Here is a 16597-nt window from a genome sequence, read left to right as displayed (position 1 = left end):
CCGGGAGAGAATCAAGGCGCCCCCTGGCGGAGGTCACATTCATTCACATTTACAAACAATACACACAAGATTTACTGTACGTATACAAGTTAGCTAAGTGCTTACTGAGATTTTGAAAGCTAAGTTTTAAAACGGCCCTATTTAGGCCTCTTGAAAGCTTTGGGAGAATCAGAAATAAAAGATTTATAAATATAATTTAAAATGTTCTACCTTAAATTCGAAGGGGATTTAGTTCACCTAGTTTGTAAGTGGGGCTAATTATTTAGGGGAATTTTAATCAGTACCACTGACTGTTATTAAAAGCCATGTAAGTTCTTTCCATGGGCAAAGGCCCCTTGACCATTTAAAAAAAACACTCAAATGGAAAAGGGTTGCTCTCCTTTTTCAAAAGGAATGTTTGCCTCAGTCCTTTTTTCCTTCAAGACATTTTTTATGTCCTTAAATTTAGTATCAACTTAAAGTCGGTGACGAGCCTTTTCTTGATACCAACCTAATGAAAACATGGGGGCGGGGACAGAGGGAGACAGAGGGAGACGGCTTCTGTTGTCTTTCCCAGCTGACCCGTCTTCACAAACGCCAGGGGGACCACAAGGCCACTCAGAACACGCCAAGGTATCCTGAGGGAAACCAAAATCGCGTTGCACCCAAGCCCCTCCGTCCCCTGCATTCTCTCCACCTCTTACTCCAACTTCCACCAAATCCTGGTGTCAAATCCTACTACCGATCCCCATTCCCCAGAGGACAGGCCAGCATTACACAGCACTCACTCAATCAACGTGTGATTAATTTTAGTAAATCCGCTGGTAACTAAGGTGTCAACTATGTATAAATGCAAACAATGCCATTTCAGTTTTCTCACCTCCTGGGTATTTTTCTCTCACTTAACTCGATAAAGGAATTACTCTCTTGGAAGGTGTGCTGAAGCCTCCCACCTCACCAAGGCCAGAGAGCACAGTGTGACAGTAGCAGGATGACTGGCACCTTAAAAAGCTCCACGCATTTGAAGTAACCCCCAGAGGGACTTAACTGACTCCCAGCATAAGGCACAACTTACAAGAACAGACGAAATATTGTTCTTGTCCAGCACGGCTGGGATCATGTAAATAGCTGAGGATGTATCTTTGGAAAAAAAGGGAAATAAACCAAGCAAAATGAATAATAATAAAAAGAATGATCATACTTATAGAGTTTCAGATTTTATTTTCATAATTATATTCCTATAGAAGCAATAACCTGCATTTCCATATCACATTTGATATTATTCATCAGAGCTGGAAATAAGAGGAATAAAGCAGTTTCCATACACAAATACCAGACTCTGCATATGTACAAATAAATTCGATCTATGAACTAGACTCTGTAGCCTGCTTCGCTTACAACACAACACAACGCTGATGGCTGGATCCTGAGCACACTCATGCGGACAGACGCCCACTTTGGTAAAGTGATGACATGAGAGCTCTGGAGACACCTCTTCCTGCTGTGAACACCAGTTCCCCACTTCTGAGTGTCCCCTCAGGATAAAGGCTTCTGTGAGGGGAAAATGAGATGCTCCTCACTAGACACCACGCAGAACAGCCGTGACGTCAGAGAACACCCACACGCCCCGCACACGAGTTCTGACGTGAAGGCCGGGAAGGGGCTGGTGTGGAGGACGCCCCAGCTCAAACCTCCTGTGCTGTGAGGCCCAGTCCCACGGCTGCTACAGGACCCTTCGACTCAGCCCTCATTTTTGTTTAATATGTAAGAAAAGAGAAATAAAAGCTTTTTTCCAAAGCTGTAATGGATAATATGGTCTACAGGAAATGGTCTAAAATACCTTTTAAGTGTTGCCAAATCTGCTGATAGGGATTGTTAAGTAGCTCAAATGCACATCAGCATAAGACTCTTGAAGTGTGACTGGATCTGGAGGGCACAGCAGGAGGACGGGGCCTCAGAACTCTTAACACGTCATTAACCACAAACGCCTAAACATGGCTTTACTGAGACCACCACTCAGTGTCTCCAAACAGTGACTGGAAGTGCGCTGCAGCCCGCAGAGCCACGCAGGCAACAGGGGGACTGGAGAGATTGCGTGGATTAGTGTTCTGCACCAGACTTCCGATAGAGTCCATCCCACTGCCCAACCACTCCGGCACACGGGCCCCGCGAGGACATTCCTCGAACCCGCCACAGAGCCCAGCGTGGCTGCGACCACTCATGATGACCCGCCCCAGGATCCCAGGGAGGCCAGCAGATCCGAGCCCGGGAAGCCAGGCGGGCAGCGTCTCCTGCAGAGCGCACTGTGGTGTCTGGGCCTCTTTCCAATCAGGGGACAAGGAGATGGCTCTGTGCACAGGGAGAGGAACGCCTCGAAAATGACCCGTCAGGAAAGACCCAGAAAGCACTAGACAGCGGCAGCCCAGCCCTTGAAACTCAGCCCCCGCCTTTCAGCCACATGCAGGAGGTTTACAGACAGCACCTCCTGAGTCAAGCTGCTGTCCTGTCACAGCCCTGGACGACGCAGAGGGAAGCCACGTATGCACCCCAGCCTGATGGAAACCACCACACTGTGCAAACTCAGGACAAAGGTCCTCATTAGTCCCAGTCGGTCAACAACCTGGTGGGTTCAGAGACCATCACTATGTGTTTCAGGTGGAAAAATACCCATATTCCAGAGAAAACTGAAGACATTTACAGAATCACTGTAATGTGCCACCCTTCAAAATGTTCAAACTTACACATGAGACTTTAGATGCATCTTGTATTGAGATAAGTAACATTGTAAGGCTCAAAACAGCTTCCTGTCCCAATCTCGCCTCTGAAGATTGAACAATTTAAATGTCTCTGATTATCATGGGGGATAAATTTCCTTCTGAAGGCATAACAAATGTTTAAAATACTATTTTGTTTAACCAGTAAACGTCACTTTTAACAGCAATTATTAAATAAAATGCAAAAAAACACTTCTCTAACAATAAATTACAAGAGCCCAAGAGAAAAGGCTATCTAAGACTATCTATGCCTATTACCTTTGTTTACAATAGATCTGTCTAGAATTTGGTTTGCCAATTTTAAAGTCAACTGTCCTAAAATGCGACAGTACATTTCTCTGTTAATGCCTGCTGGTGTCTGAGAAGAGCTCTTATCATGGAAAGAAAAAAATGCTTCACAGGCAGTGGGCAGGACGGGTGGTCCAGGAAATGGGAGCTAAGACTTTGTCTTTACCAGCATCAGAGTCAGGATGGCGTGAGGTCTGGCCGTGCCCCGGGCCGTGCGGCGACATCCGGGCCATGCGGGGTCTGTGAGGGGACAAGCGCCTAGCACAGCCCCCCTGCATACTCGTCCTCCTCGTCCTCAGCGGCGGGGGCGGCGTGGCCTTTGGGCGTGGCCTGCGGGGGGGCCGCGGCCTTCTTCTTGACTCCCCCTCCTGGGACCAGCAGGCTCAGGCCCAGCTTCGCGTACTGTCAACGACAAAGCACTGCTCAGACTGGACGCTCAGGCCTGACCCGCGACGCCTCCCCAGAGTCACCTGTGAGACGAGCCTGCTCTCCGTCCCCAAAAACCCCGGATACCACTCAGACGGAAAGACCACCATAAAACCCAGCGCTGCTCAGCCATCGGGGCTTGTGACCAGGGTGGGGCAGGGGCACGACGAGGAAAACCTCAATTCTACGGCACACTGAGGAATCAGATAACCGGACACACGAGCTGAGGGACGCTTCTGGTCCTTACGAAATAGCCATCTGCTGAGTCAGTGTTGAAAACACAAACTTACAAAAGCTGATGCCAGAATTTACCTAGAAAAGCACTGGTTCCTCTAAGTACATCATTTTATTAAAAAAAAACAAACTACCAAGGTCTTACACTGATCTGATACCATCACAAGACTAAACCCACCAGCCCAAATGCAATGAGCAGGCGCTCATGAATCTACTGAACAGGGAAACTGGGAAGAAGAGAAGCCTGATCACAGCTGGCGTCCCACTGTGGGGGGATGGGCCCCTCCGGACTCATCCACTTGTCACCACAGGCAGCAAGACGGGGACCAGCTGCCCCACGTTTACAGATGAGTAAACTGAGCTTCAGACCGTCAGCCACCACCCTGCACCCCACAGCGGGTGCTCTCAGAAGTGGGATTCCAACAGGCCTGCCGACCCACAAAGGCCACGCACCATGGGCCCTGAGACCATGAGCCTGAGAGAAACTCACTAACCCAGCACCCTGGAGGGAGGCCAGCAGATGGAGGACGAGCAGGCGTCGCCCACGGCAAACCCCCCAGCAGCCGGCCAGCCAGGCAACGCACACCCGTCGTGAGCCTCCTCTCTGAGCAGCAGCTCTAGGCAAACAGCAGAGGGAGAAACCTTACGAGCGCACGGGAGAGGGAGGGAGGGCCGAGAGGAGGCACTCACGTCATTGTCCATGTACTTGAACAGGGGCGAGTTGCAGACCTCGGCCACCTGGTCCTGGTCCTGCTGGTCGTAGCCCTCGAGCAGCTGCTCCAGGGCGGTGCAGTCCTCACTGCCGTTGAAGCCAGGGATGCTGCGGGGAGCACACGGCACGTCTGCGTCCGGCCCTCGGCGCACCCACCCGCACCGGACGGCTGACAGCGGAGAACTCGGGGCCCCGGAGCCAGGGTGCCTGGCCTCAGGCTGCTCGGTTTAAACATCACCAAGGAGAAAACCCCTTATAGCCTGACCTTCCTGTAACATACAACCTGAAGACTTTTCTTTCTCTTGTTATTTTTTTCTTAGATGGCAAATATCACAAAATCACTCAATTCCACGGAAGCCCCCAGGAGAAAAACACAGGAAAGAACACAACTCATAAAAATCCTGCTGCAAAAAAAAAAAAAAAAAAAAAAAAAAATCCTGCTGCAAAAGCTGAAATGCTAGCCACGCACTCATATTGCTCTGAACCATATTAAAAACAAAAAAACAGAAAACAAAAACCCCGTTCCACAGCCAGGACTGCCTATCTAGGCAGTGAGCTGGGGCGGAGAAGCAGCCGTGCACTGGCAGGTCTTACCTGTAGCTCTCCCGGACGCAGCGCTCTGCCGCCACATAGTCATTTCTGTGCAGATGCACTAAGACTTGGGCAATTGTTTTCTAAAACAAAAGAGGTGATTAGGCCAAGATCATATCCCTGCAGAAGTCAATTTCCTGACACCTGGAATTTGACTCGGTTTGCACCTGGAGAGACTCGTGAATTCTGCAGCCACCTCCACAGGACACTGGGGGGAGAACACCCCAGAACACCGCACCTCAAACTCCAATGCGCACACCCCACCCGGGGGTCTTGCTGGAGACGGTGGAGCTGGTGGCGGGGAAGCCTGAGAGTCCACTGCTCCTCACCAGCTCCCAGGTGGTCGTGGTCCCGCCAGTCTGAGGGCCACACTTGGAGAAACAAAGCCCCAGAACACAGCCACTGCACAATTTACAGAAAATTTCCTCTAAATGCTTATATAGGTTTCATTTTGAAAAGGGAACAAGAAGCGGGGGGCATAACTCTGCAATTCTACTTTGGAATTCTTCAAGAGATACGAGGAAAAGATAAATGAATGGAAACTTCATGTAACAGAAATAGACACTATTTATAAGCCAACAAAAGGACTGAGACCACAGACACAACTGATAAGATCTTATCAGCAAAAGAGCTCTCCACGAAGCATTTTTCAATCTTTTTTATATCTATTTTTTCAGACGACTTTTATTGATCTTTTGTCATCTCCGTTTTCAGATTAAGCCCATCTGCTTATTTTATTTATATAAAAGCCCATCCGGTATTTTATTTCAGACACTGCTTTTTCAGTTCTAAAATTCTCATTTAGTTCATTTATAGTTTCTATTAAAAAAATAAAAATCAGTCCTTTTGTCCATTATTTCGCCCATGTTCACCTCTGCCACATGGAGCAGCTGTGACAGCTGCTTCCTGGTCCTGACCTGGTGACTCCAACATCCGGGTCCCCTCTGTGGTCCTTCCTCCTGACAACGGTCACACTTTCCTGACCCGTTCTATGTTGAGTCACCTGGGACTGCACCCTGGACACTGCAGGGCCCTCCCACGATCTCGGGCTCAGGCTGCACGTTCTGTCTGCTTTCTGGGCAGTGGCTCTAGTCTTAGTTCAGCCACCTGCTCCGCTGCTCTGGGTGTGCCCTGCACACGCAGCTGGAGCGCCACCCCCCCACTCACAGCCACACACACACGCACACGCACACGTACTGCGGGGGGGCGGGGAGGGCCCACTTCCAGCCCTCCTCTCTGGGCTCTTCTCCTGCCTCTCTGAGCTCATCTTCCCAGCTCCTCCGGCTGGGGCAGACAGTGTTTCATCCGCCTGCACCACCGTCCCAGCTGCAACTCCACGACCAGGGCTCAGCTGCAGAGGAGCTGAGGGAGAAGGAGCAGGAGACGTGGGGCCTCTCCTCTGAGCCCCTCTGGTTAGAAAGATGGGGCGGGGGGCCCTCGGGGAGGAAAGCCGCCCTGTGCTCCCTGCCCTCCAGCCCTCTTGGCTGCTCACTTTTCAGGGTCCGAGGGGCACAGCCTTCTGTTTTGCCCAGCAGTGTTAGCTGTGATCAGGAGAGAGGTGATAGTGGGCTTACTCCATCTTGGCCAAAAATAGAGGCCCATAAGGTGTTATTTTAAAAATAAACATTCAGGGAACCCGGTCTTAGGTACACAGTTACACCAATATGAAAAATGATCTAAGGAAAAGCCAAATATAAGCACTTTCAAAGCATACCTTATAACAAGTTGGATAATTCTCAATTTCCTTATAAATATTTTTTTCTTTCTGAATAGAGAGTGCCGCCTCATCAAACCTAAAGACAAAATAAGAAATGCAGAACAAGGCGGGTCTAAGTGATCCACAGCAGAGGTCCTATAATGTACTTGATGTTACAGGTTTTAGAGAAGTAAAGACCACATCAGGCACTGTAACGACTGCTCCATAACCCGTGTTTCCGTAAGCTCTGCTCACTCGGCTTGCCTTCTAAATGTCAGACTCGCCCTTCTAAGACACCAAGCAGACAGAGCGGAAGAACTCAAGGACAGGCCGCTTCACATGTGGAGTTTTAGATCTGGTAAGGACCATCCATTAATGAGCACCCATCAAGTCCAACAAACCGCTCTGTGAGCATCTGTGAGACGTGCCGGAGCCCAGCCCTGACTCAGTCACCGCGGATCCCTTTCCCTCACTGAAAGGCCGTGCAGACGCCCCAAGAGCACTGGCTCCCAGGAACCAGGACCCCCACCGGGCCCTCACACGCCCACCGCGGCCTTCATGACCCCGACAGCTCCTGGGGCCAGACGCGCAGCAGGGGAGAGTAGACAGGGAGAGGCGAAACAAGGTCCTTCTCGCCACTTTGACCCTCAACAGTCTTCTTCCATCTACCCTCACATATTTTCCTTTGCAGAATTTTATTAATAACGGAGATTGTTTACTAAGCTTAAGTTGAAGTAAAACACAAAAGGAAAATCCATAGGATTCTAGGTTTCTGGGGTCCGGCTATTTGTGCCATAGGTCCTAAGTGTGAAGGAGAAAAAATCAGTACCCTGTCGAACGACGCTATTTGGCTGTCATAACCTGTCAATTTTCCTGGGTGAGCACTTAGGGCATCTTGTCACTCAGCTCATACGGATACTTGTCCTTGAGAGGCATCACCACCCACCCAGACAACAGAACAAGACAACTGCCCCCTCCCAAGTTGCTGAGTCAGGGCTTAGCCAACAAGAGCACAACGCACGACACATTTTGGGATGACACTTTAGAGAAGCGGCAGATCTTTCAATATTTAATCCAACGTGCTGCTGTCTTGTAGCCTGGTGTGCCCATGGTTACACCAAAAGATTAACAAGCCTGTCCCTATGGCCAGAAGGTCACAGGGACACAGGAGCACAGCTCTATGACACGTACCTGCGCCCTCGCACCAGCAGCCTGGAGGCCTTTCCTAGTAATTCAACTGCCTGTCGTAAGCGCTCTTCATTCTGCAGGAATCCAAGAGAAGGGAGTGTTGGCTGCTTCAATGTAGGAATCTTTTTCTTCCCCTAACAATTTCTGATAAAAAAGTAATGGCACTGGGGACTTCCCTGGTGGTCCAGTGGTAAAGAATCCGCCTTACAATGCAGGGGATGTGGGTTCAAATCCTGGTCAGGGAACTAAGATCCCACAAGCCGTGGAGCAACTAAGCCCACACGCCACAACTACAGAGCCCACACACCACAACGAGAGAGAGAAAGCCCATGTGCCACAACGAAGAGCCCATGCCGCCACGAAAGATCCCGCACACCACAACTAAGACCTGATGCAGCCAAAAATAAATAAAATAAATAATAAATAAATCTTAAAAAAAAAAGGTAATAGCACTGGATCGGGGGGTGGGGTGGGGGTGGGAATTCCTCCAAAGCTGCTAAGCCATCTCACTACTAACAGAAGAAAACAAGAGTTCAGCTGTGAGCACAGAAAAGTTTTCAAAGCAGCCACTGCATTTCTCTGTTTTCCTATATATCATGAACATAAAATTCTATATACTCAAAGAAAAAAAAATTCAAACTTACTTCAAACACATTAGCTGTCTGCTGATATAACTGCACAGCCTTTTCTGGATCCACGTTTTCTATAAGCCTAAATTAGACAAGAAAATCTGACTTACATGAGAAATAGAAAACTTGTTTTACAAAGGACTTTATTAAAACAAAAAGACTTCCACGCAGAGACCTGTGTCCACACACTCACTTTCCAGCCCGCTCCAAGGCCATGGCTGCTGTGTCCGGGGTGCCGTTCTCCAGGTACATCATGCTAGCTTTCTCAATCAGCTGAACAGCCTCCGGGAGTTTTTGCATCTCCTTTAGGCAAATGATACGGCATGGACCAGTAAGTGCAACAACTTAAATACAGAATTAACAATCTGAAATTCAAGAAAGCAAAGGACCCAAAACATAATACAATAATAAACATATTGAAAATGAAATGCGTTCACATGGTCACTCTCTCCATCAAGCTTCATTTCGCTAAACCAAAAACGCATCAGCTGATTTCTGCAGAGTTCATCCCTTCACAGAGTTTCAGGGAAACTACACACATAGTAGAAACCAAAACACTTGCTCTTCAGTTTTCTAAGCATTTACCATTCCTGGAATACTTAGGAGCTCCTACTACATACAAGGCCTGTGCCAAAGGCTGCAAAGTGGCAGCCCAAGGGCTGTGTGTCATTTCCGAGGATGGCTTGCTTCAACCCTCCATATCTTAAAATCAGATACTTTCACAGGAGGTCTGTTCTGTGGCTTCGTATTTTAAACATGTCATAGGCTACGGCATCTGCAGGCTTGCGCCCCACATGGCACTGGCGAGTGGGGCTGTGCAGCAGCCGGCCTCCTCCTGGGGCGTGTTTCTCCCCACTTCCTGCACGCTCAGGCCGGCCTCCTCCATCTCAGCAAGCCCTGCGTTCACCTGCGCTTGCAGCCCTCTTACTCTGAGCGCCATCAACAGAGTAACCCTACGTATCTTATTAGTAAACTCCAAGTCTCAGCATCATGTGCTCCTTATGTCTAATATCTCCAATTCAAAACTTTTTTAAAAAACTGAAGAAAAATCATGTAAAAGCTAGATGTAAAGATTTTAGGTATTATCTATTTAGGGTTGACATACTGTATCACCATGCTGACCTTGCATAGGTTATTTTCAAGTCTGTCCTTCACTAAGTTAACAAATTCTTTAGGATACAAAACTTGCTGGTCTTGTTCTTATGGGAACTTCAAACTATAACTCATTTTACCTATAGAGCAGCTGTGACACAACGGTACTGACCTTCAGCATCATGCCGGCTTGTTCATAAGCTCTGCAGAGAGAATATAAGTTCTCAGATGAGATCTTGATGAGATGGGGGAAGAGAAGCTTTCTACCACAGACATGAGAAGCTTCATCAATTAAAATTGGCTCAGACAACACATACTTACTTTAGGCTCTCATTACAACACAACATAATTTTTCTTCCTTTTATTTACGTGGGCAATAATGCCTTGGAAACAACAGACATTTGAGGTAAAGGGATTTCACTTTGCAGACGCAAAGTTAAGTAAAGGTCAGAGAGGTTAAATGACTTTCTATTGTACTTGACAAACCTAAATCCAAGTTTTGAAACAAGTAAGTTTTTTTCCTCCACAAAAGCAAAAGAAAGCTTCCTGCTTCTCTCCACAGGCACCATTAACTATTAAAAAAGAGGGAAAAAAAGAGATTCTAACTCGTTTTTTCATAGGTTATTGAACAAAACGGTCCTAAAAATATGATGGTGATTTAACTTAAACACTGAATTATCTTAGGAGTGACTTCATTTTTAAGGTTCAGGTGAAGACTGAAACAAATGGAAATGACTATTTTATTTAAATCAATACAAATTAATTCACTATTTCTGAATTTATAACTTAGGAAAAATTTACTGACCTAAGAAAAAGCAACATTTAAAACATAATAATCTACAAATACATGAACACACGGAGAATATTTACTTACTTGGCAGCATGAAAAAGACTGAACAGATGTAACAAAGTCAAAATTAAGGAAAAAAAAAGCAAATCAATAGTTTCTAAAGATCTACTATTTAAAAAACAAGGTTAACTAAATCACTGTCCCAGTTTGTTTGAAAAGACGAACCCTACAAATCAGGAAAAGAAGAAAAATTTATCGCCTGTAGCTGTCTCCTAAAAACTATGTAATTCACAAAAACACTGACAAAACACATCGATTTTTAAGCTACTTCCATGATGCATTAACTTGAAGTTTTACTAAAATGCAAGGTTATTATATCCATAATCTGCAAGTGAGGTAAAATAAACATTTTTTAGTTGATAAGATTATAAAATACCTCAGGAAAATTTGTTTTAAACTACTTAAAAATTTTATTTCAAATATCGGAGGAAAACTACATTTTTAAAATATTTATAGAGCAGTTAACATGTCTCTAATACCCGTGCCACTTTTTCATTTTTCAGCACCTGTCTCTATATCTCCCTCACTTCATCCCAAGTAAAACCATCATGAAGCAAATCCAGAAACAATAGAAATAAACTCTCAAACGCAGCTCTGCAAAGCAGTGTGGACCTTATGATCAAGTCTCTATAAATGCACTTTCAGAGTTTAGACACGCAGTATTTTTCTAAGTGGCTTCTAATTTAATAGCACTGTACTCCACATGCAGCAAATTTATAACAATCTCTAAAGGCTGAAAAGATACGCCCTGTTGTTCTCGTGGGCGACAGCTTCTCTCAGGCAGGCGTCTTTTGCTTGTTCAAACTGTTTGGCATTTTTAAAAGCAACAGCTGAAAGAGAGAAAAAATATATAGACTGTCTATTTCCATCATTTAAAGAAACCTCAAATAAATCCTTACCAAAATGTGCATGACATGTGAAGTATCAGAAAATAAACTTAACACTTATTTTAATCAAATACTTAGGAAATTTCATAAAACTATAAATACTACTTTTTTCTAAGCCATTTCTTACAACTTTTTTGATTATCAATAACTTACAAGTATTTTCAAAAGTTTTTTCATAACTGTACACTATTGGCAATAAATCAGTGCTCCTTCCACTCAAGCCCAAGTCTTTCTAACACCACCATCTAAGCTTGGGAAACTAAGACGGCATCAGTCAAACCAACACACCCAAACTACAGGCACTGTCACTAAAACAGCACCTTACCTCACCAGTTTCACATTTAATAATAGAAACAGTGCTTTAGTTATGGCTTATTCTATCTTTTAAATTATTCTGAAACTGAAGTCCAATAAACACACTCAATATTTTTATAATAAATCTTCCTTTTTGGCACAATCTTTAAATATGATCTTACAGACTTTGGAAAACTTATAAAGTGTTGCTTACAAATAAATGAAAAGGATACTGCTTTAAGAAAACATTGTTTGTTAAAAACACACTCTTAGGGCTTCCCTGGTGGCACAGTGGTTGAGAGTCCGCCTGCCGATGCAGGGGACACAGGTTCGTGCCCCGGTCCGGGAAGATCCCACATGCCACGGAGCGGCTAGGCCCATGAGCCGTGGCCGCTGAGCCTCTGCGTCCGGAGCCTGTGCTCCGCATCGGGAGAGGCCACAACAGTGAGAGGCCCGCGTACCACAAAAAACAAAACAAAAAAACCACCCACACTCTTAAAATTACATTTAACAAAATGTAGAAAATAAACAAATGACAAACTATTTTCATCCCTGCATTTCTACATTTTTCTCTTTGAAAAATTTACTGATGAAATGTATCTTGCATAACCCCTTAACGAAAATAAACAAAAGATGTTTTCATGGGAAAATCTGACTTGAAATATTCATTTCTGAAAGCAGCTCATGGTCACAAATACATACATAACAACTCTGTGTTAAATTTCCCTCATGGAGGATACTTGCAAAATGTTGTGCCCTCCAGTTACAAAGGTGTTCTTGTACAAGGTGTCCATAAAATCCATGTAAAATTTGAACTTCTAATAATTTTCCTTCTAAATGTGAGGTACAGTAATTTCCATAATGCAACAGAGAATTTACTCAGGACTTAAATAAAAGCGCTAAAGATTAATTTGTTGTCATTTCTTTTATTATCTAGAAAATACATCCTACATTATGCTTATTAGTTTCAATTTATCTGACTTCTTTCTATTCGTTTCAATTTACTGACTTCTTTCTTCTTGGTGACATACTAAAACTAAAGTTTGCCAAAAGCACATTTCCTAGGTGATTTCTATGCAAGGCTAACAAATGTGATCAGGGCTACTGCTGAAACACACAGTAAAATGTGTCCAGGGTATTTCAAAATCGTATTATGCTTTATAACCAAAATAATCACGGATATGCTGAAAACTATCATTCCATAACTTAAAATGCTAAATTTTTAACAAATTCCCTTTCTGTTGCAAATTTCAGGTTGTTTTTATCTCATATGCAGATAAAGGCAATAAAACATGCATATGAGCTTAACTCTTCATGAACACGTATCAGTGCATCTCCACAGGAGGGTCATCAAGAGCGAGCCAAACACGCTTGGTGCGCATGCGGAAGATAAGCCTAAGGTTTTAAAAAGCCAACGAGAAAAATCTTTATTCAGTAATAGGTAGTAAAAAATATGACCAAACTCCCAGAAGTAGTATCAACTGAGTGAAGTTCAAGAACATATAAACGATGTTAAAAGCCTGCAGGGGCACCCGCCATGCCATCTGCACTCGTGGGAGAGGGAGAGGCGGCCGGGTCTACAGCTCAGAACTCAAGACATCTGAAAACAGGAAGTGGAAAAGCGCAGGGTTTAACAATGCAAATACTATATAGGAAGCATTAAGAGTGAGAACTACGCCGAGATGAAGTTACCAGCCTGCTTCAAGATTACACGCTGCAGGGACAGGGCTACAGTCACACGTACCTGCTTTTCCATACTCAGAAGCGGCACTGTCATAATCTGGCTTCCATTTTAAAAAACCAGTTTTCAGGCTAAAATGAAAGAGAGACACATTTAACAGAAGTTACCAACCACACTCCTAAGTCAGAACCCTGCTTATAAGGATCTTGTAGATCATTAAAAAGGGAGCGGGGGACCATCAGGTACACAGTCCCCATCTCGCCCACCTCCATCCAAACTTACTGACAATTACAAACAACCTCACCACTTTCCCTCCCACTGTCATAGACATGGTTTCCCCCTTTTGAAATGTCTGCATAGCATCCAAGGGGAGTGGAGGTTCTCAAGGCCTGATCCCCAGATGAGCAGCATCACACAGAAGTGCGCTAGAAATGTATGAAGTGCTGAGCCCCAGCCCAGCCCTGCTGAACCAGGACCCCGGGAGTGGCAGCAACAGCAATCCAGGGTGTAACAAGCCCTGAGACGCACTAAAGCTTGAGGTAGGCTGAAGCACAGCAATAAGCAAGTGGACTCGTGAGACTGCAGCTCAGGAGAGGCCGGAGATTACCAGAGTCATCAGCACCTGTCACACCCGTGAAGACCCGCAGGGAGACTGGAGAGAGAGGCCAGAAAGACCACAGAACCAAACACTCAGAGAGACACAGGGAATCAGCAAAAAAGACTGCAGTTAGCCACCAGTGAACAGGAAGGACAACCAGAGACAGGATGACGGGAAAGCACGACAAACTGCTTTCCAGGATCCCAGGATCACACGGTATCTTAGATACCGCACCAAAGGACGATCAGTTGAGTCCCTATCTAATTTGCCCTTTCTGAAACTCCTCTTTTTCAAATTTTATGATAATTTCACATTGTCAAACTTGGGTGTGCATAAGAACCGCTAAATAAACACCATCTTAAATTCTACATTTGAATTCAGTTAGTGAAAGCCTGCTTACATGTAACAGTGTTACCTTCCAAAGAATCAGGGAAACCCCAGAGCCTGCAGAAGTTCACCCTTCATTTTGTTCCTTTTAATTTTCTGCCAATTAAATTTATTTAACATTTGTGTTTATCTAATACTGTTACAAGATTCAAATTTGTAAACAATTCTCAAGCTTACCAAAAACATTATTGTTCGGAAAAATAAAATCCTTAAATTGCAGCCTGTCTACTCTAAGCCACCAACTGAGGAAGTACTGCAATAGAGCAAAATTCTAATCCACCACCTCTACCCCAAAGCCCTCATTATATTCTGTATCTTAACATAATTTTTAAAAACCCCACCAAAAACAAGATACAATCTCTCAATTGTCTTATGTGCTACATACACATGGGAAAAGCTAAAGATTTTTAAATACAGTTGGGCCTGGAAGCCGCCCAACGCGCCGGGAAGCACCGGCATCCCAACTGCCGACGCGGAGAGCCGTGCCCGCGACAACGGCGGCGCCCCCACGGCCCCAGGCAAGACGACTTCTGACGTCCGACGGCAGCGCTTCCGGGGCGCGGCGGCCCCCCCACGCCCGTCCGGCCCGGCCCCGCCCCGCCCCAGCACCCCCCACCCGGTGCTGACTCAGACCGGCCTCGGAGGGGCCCGGTCCAGGCGCCTACCCAGGGCCGCGCTGGGCCTCTCACTTACCATTTCTCTGCTTTGGCCAGGTGCTCCAGCCCCTCGTTTATCTTCTGAGCCGCCATCTCCGCGGCGCGGCCCTGACGTGGAGGCCGAGAGCCCGCCGAATGGGCGTGGGAACGCCGAAGAGGAGGCCGGTACTGTGCCGCAGCGCGCTACCGGGGCCCGTAGGGCTCAAACCTAGTGCAGCGAAGCGGCCCAGGAGCCGCGCAGGCGCCGCGCAGGCGCCGCACAGACAGATGTTGCGCAGGCGCAGAGCGCCCGGGCTGGCCTCGCGCGTGGCCCAGTGCGCAGGCGCAGTGGGTAGTAAGGGGGTTCGCGATTCCATTCGCCAGTGGAACGCAGTTTTGTTGAGCACGTTTTACGTATCAGGCGCTGTTCTAACCACTGGCAGGTCGGCAGGGAGTGCGACAGACCGAACCCTAGCTCCGATAATTCGATAACTGTTCACCTTCAACAGAAATCCCGCCTTTTGCCGTCCCTCTGCCCCTATTCACCCGTCCCTCTTTACCCAGCGTGGGTTCCGTGCTCCATCACTTTAGCTTCTCATCTGCGTGTCCTCGAAACACCCCGGGTTCTCTGTGCCTCTTTTCTCCTTGTTTGGGGAAACCGCTGCTCTCCACCGACTCCGGAACTGCTCAGAGCAGGTGAAGGGGGCTGGAGGAAAACAAAGCAGCTGCTGACATGACTCGTTACTCGAATTAATGCTCACAAACATCCAGGAGGCCTCTGTGCTGCTGAACGACTGTACATTTTCCCGGTCAGATAACGCATCCAGTCGCTGGGATGGTTGTCCACACCCACTTCCCTTCAGAACTCCAACACAATCTCCCTGCCTCCCCGCCTGACTGCCGACTCTTCCTGTTTAATAGAAAATAGCAATTAAAAGAGACCTTCCTTTCGGGCCCACCACCCTGTCTCCCAATCTACCTGCATCTTTTGCAGATGTGCTGCGCTTCCTCTGGTGTCTGGGTGAAGTGGCCTCGGCCCTTCCCCGTCCATCCTCACGTCCTTTAGGCTCTTGGGTAGAGTCACACTCTGGCAGGAAGCCTCCCATCGTCCTGTCCTCTGGCCACAGCAATCCTAGAGGGGCCAGTTGGAGCTGGGCCTCGGCTCCCGGGACCAAGTCCACTCCACTTCTGCCCATTTTATTGGTCAAAGCAAGTCGCAAGGCAAGTCCAGATTCAAGAGGTGGGGACACAGGAGCTGTGAAATGTGGTGGCCGTGACTGCCTGTCCACCGCCGCTCTGGGGTGACTGGGGAAGTACAGGAGGACCGTCTCTGATGTCTTCGTCCAGAAACAGAAAACCTTACGTCTTTGAGTGAAATCACACTTAACTAACCACCCAGTGTGGTCAACCTGTAAAACCGAAGGGTGAAAGGGTGCAGAGTTCTTCTAAAGGATTTACACTCAGAGTCTGTAGCCTCCTCCTCGTTGGCCCTTGTTCACACATTCCTTTATTAATATTTCCTGTAACTACTCTGAATGGGCTCTGTTCCTACACACGCAGGACACAGTGGTGAGCGTGGAACCAGATGTGCCTTCTGGTGCCCATCTCCTTATGGGACTCCCATGTCACCTGAAACGTCTATTCAATGAATCTGTA

The 16597-nt window shown here is 46.6% G+C and overlaps 1 protein-coding gene across 2 annotated transcripts; it reads right to left on the bottom strand.

Moving 5' to 3' along the window:
• Nucleotides 1-873: 873 nt before the first annotated feature.
• On the bottom strand, nt 874-15075 carry NAPG (NSF attachment protein gamma). 2 transcript variants are annotated; one of them, XM_082853235.1, is made up of 12 exons: nt 15000-15075; nt 13385-13452; nt 11205-11289; nt 10484-10501; nt 9782-9812; nt 8711-8820; nt 8533-8599; nt 7892-7962; nt 6719-6797; nt 5008-5087; nt 4392-4521; nt 874-3443 (listed from the first exon to the last, which is right to left on the bottom strand). In XM_082853235.1, exons 1-12 carry the CDS (start codon nt 15053-15055, stop codon nt 3300-3302), a joined length of 939 nt encoding a protein of 312 aa, XP_082709361.1. In that variant the 5' UTR covers nt 15056-15075; the 3' UTR covers nt 874-3299. The 2 variants fall into 2 exon arrangements, with proteins under 2 accessions (XP_082709361.1, XP_082709362.1); XM_082853236.1 differs by lacking the exon at nt 15000-15075 and adding an exon at nt 14692-14727.
• Nucleotides 15076-16597: the final 1522 nt, after the last annotated feature.

The sequence above is a fragment of the Leucopleurus acutus genome (assembly GCF_964270905.1).
Source record: "Leucopleurus acutus genome assembly, chromosome: 13".
NCBI lineage: Eukaryota > Metazoa > Chordata > Mammalia > Artiodactyla > Delphinidae > Leucopleurus > Leucopleurus acutus.
The sequence above is the reverse complement of the archived record's forward strand: the minus strand, read 5'-3'. Positions and strand labels throughout refer to the sequence as shown.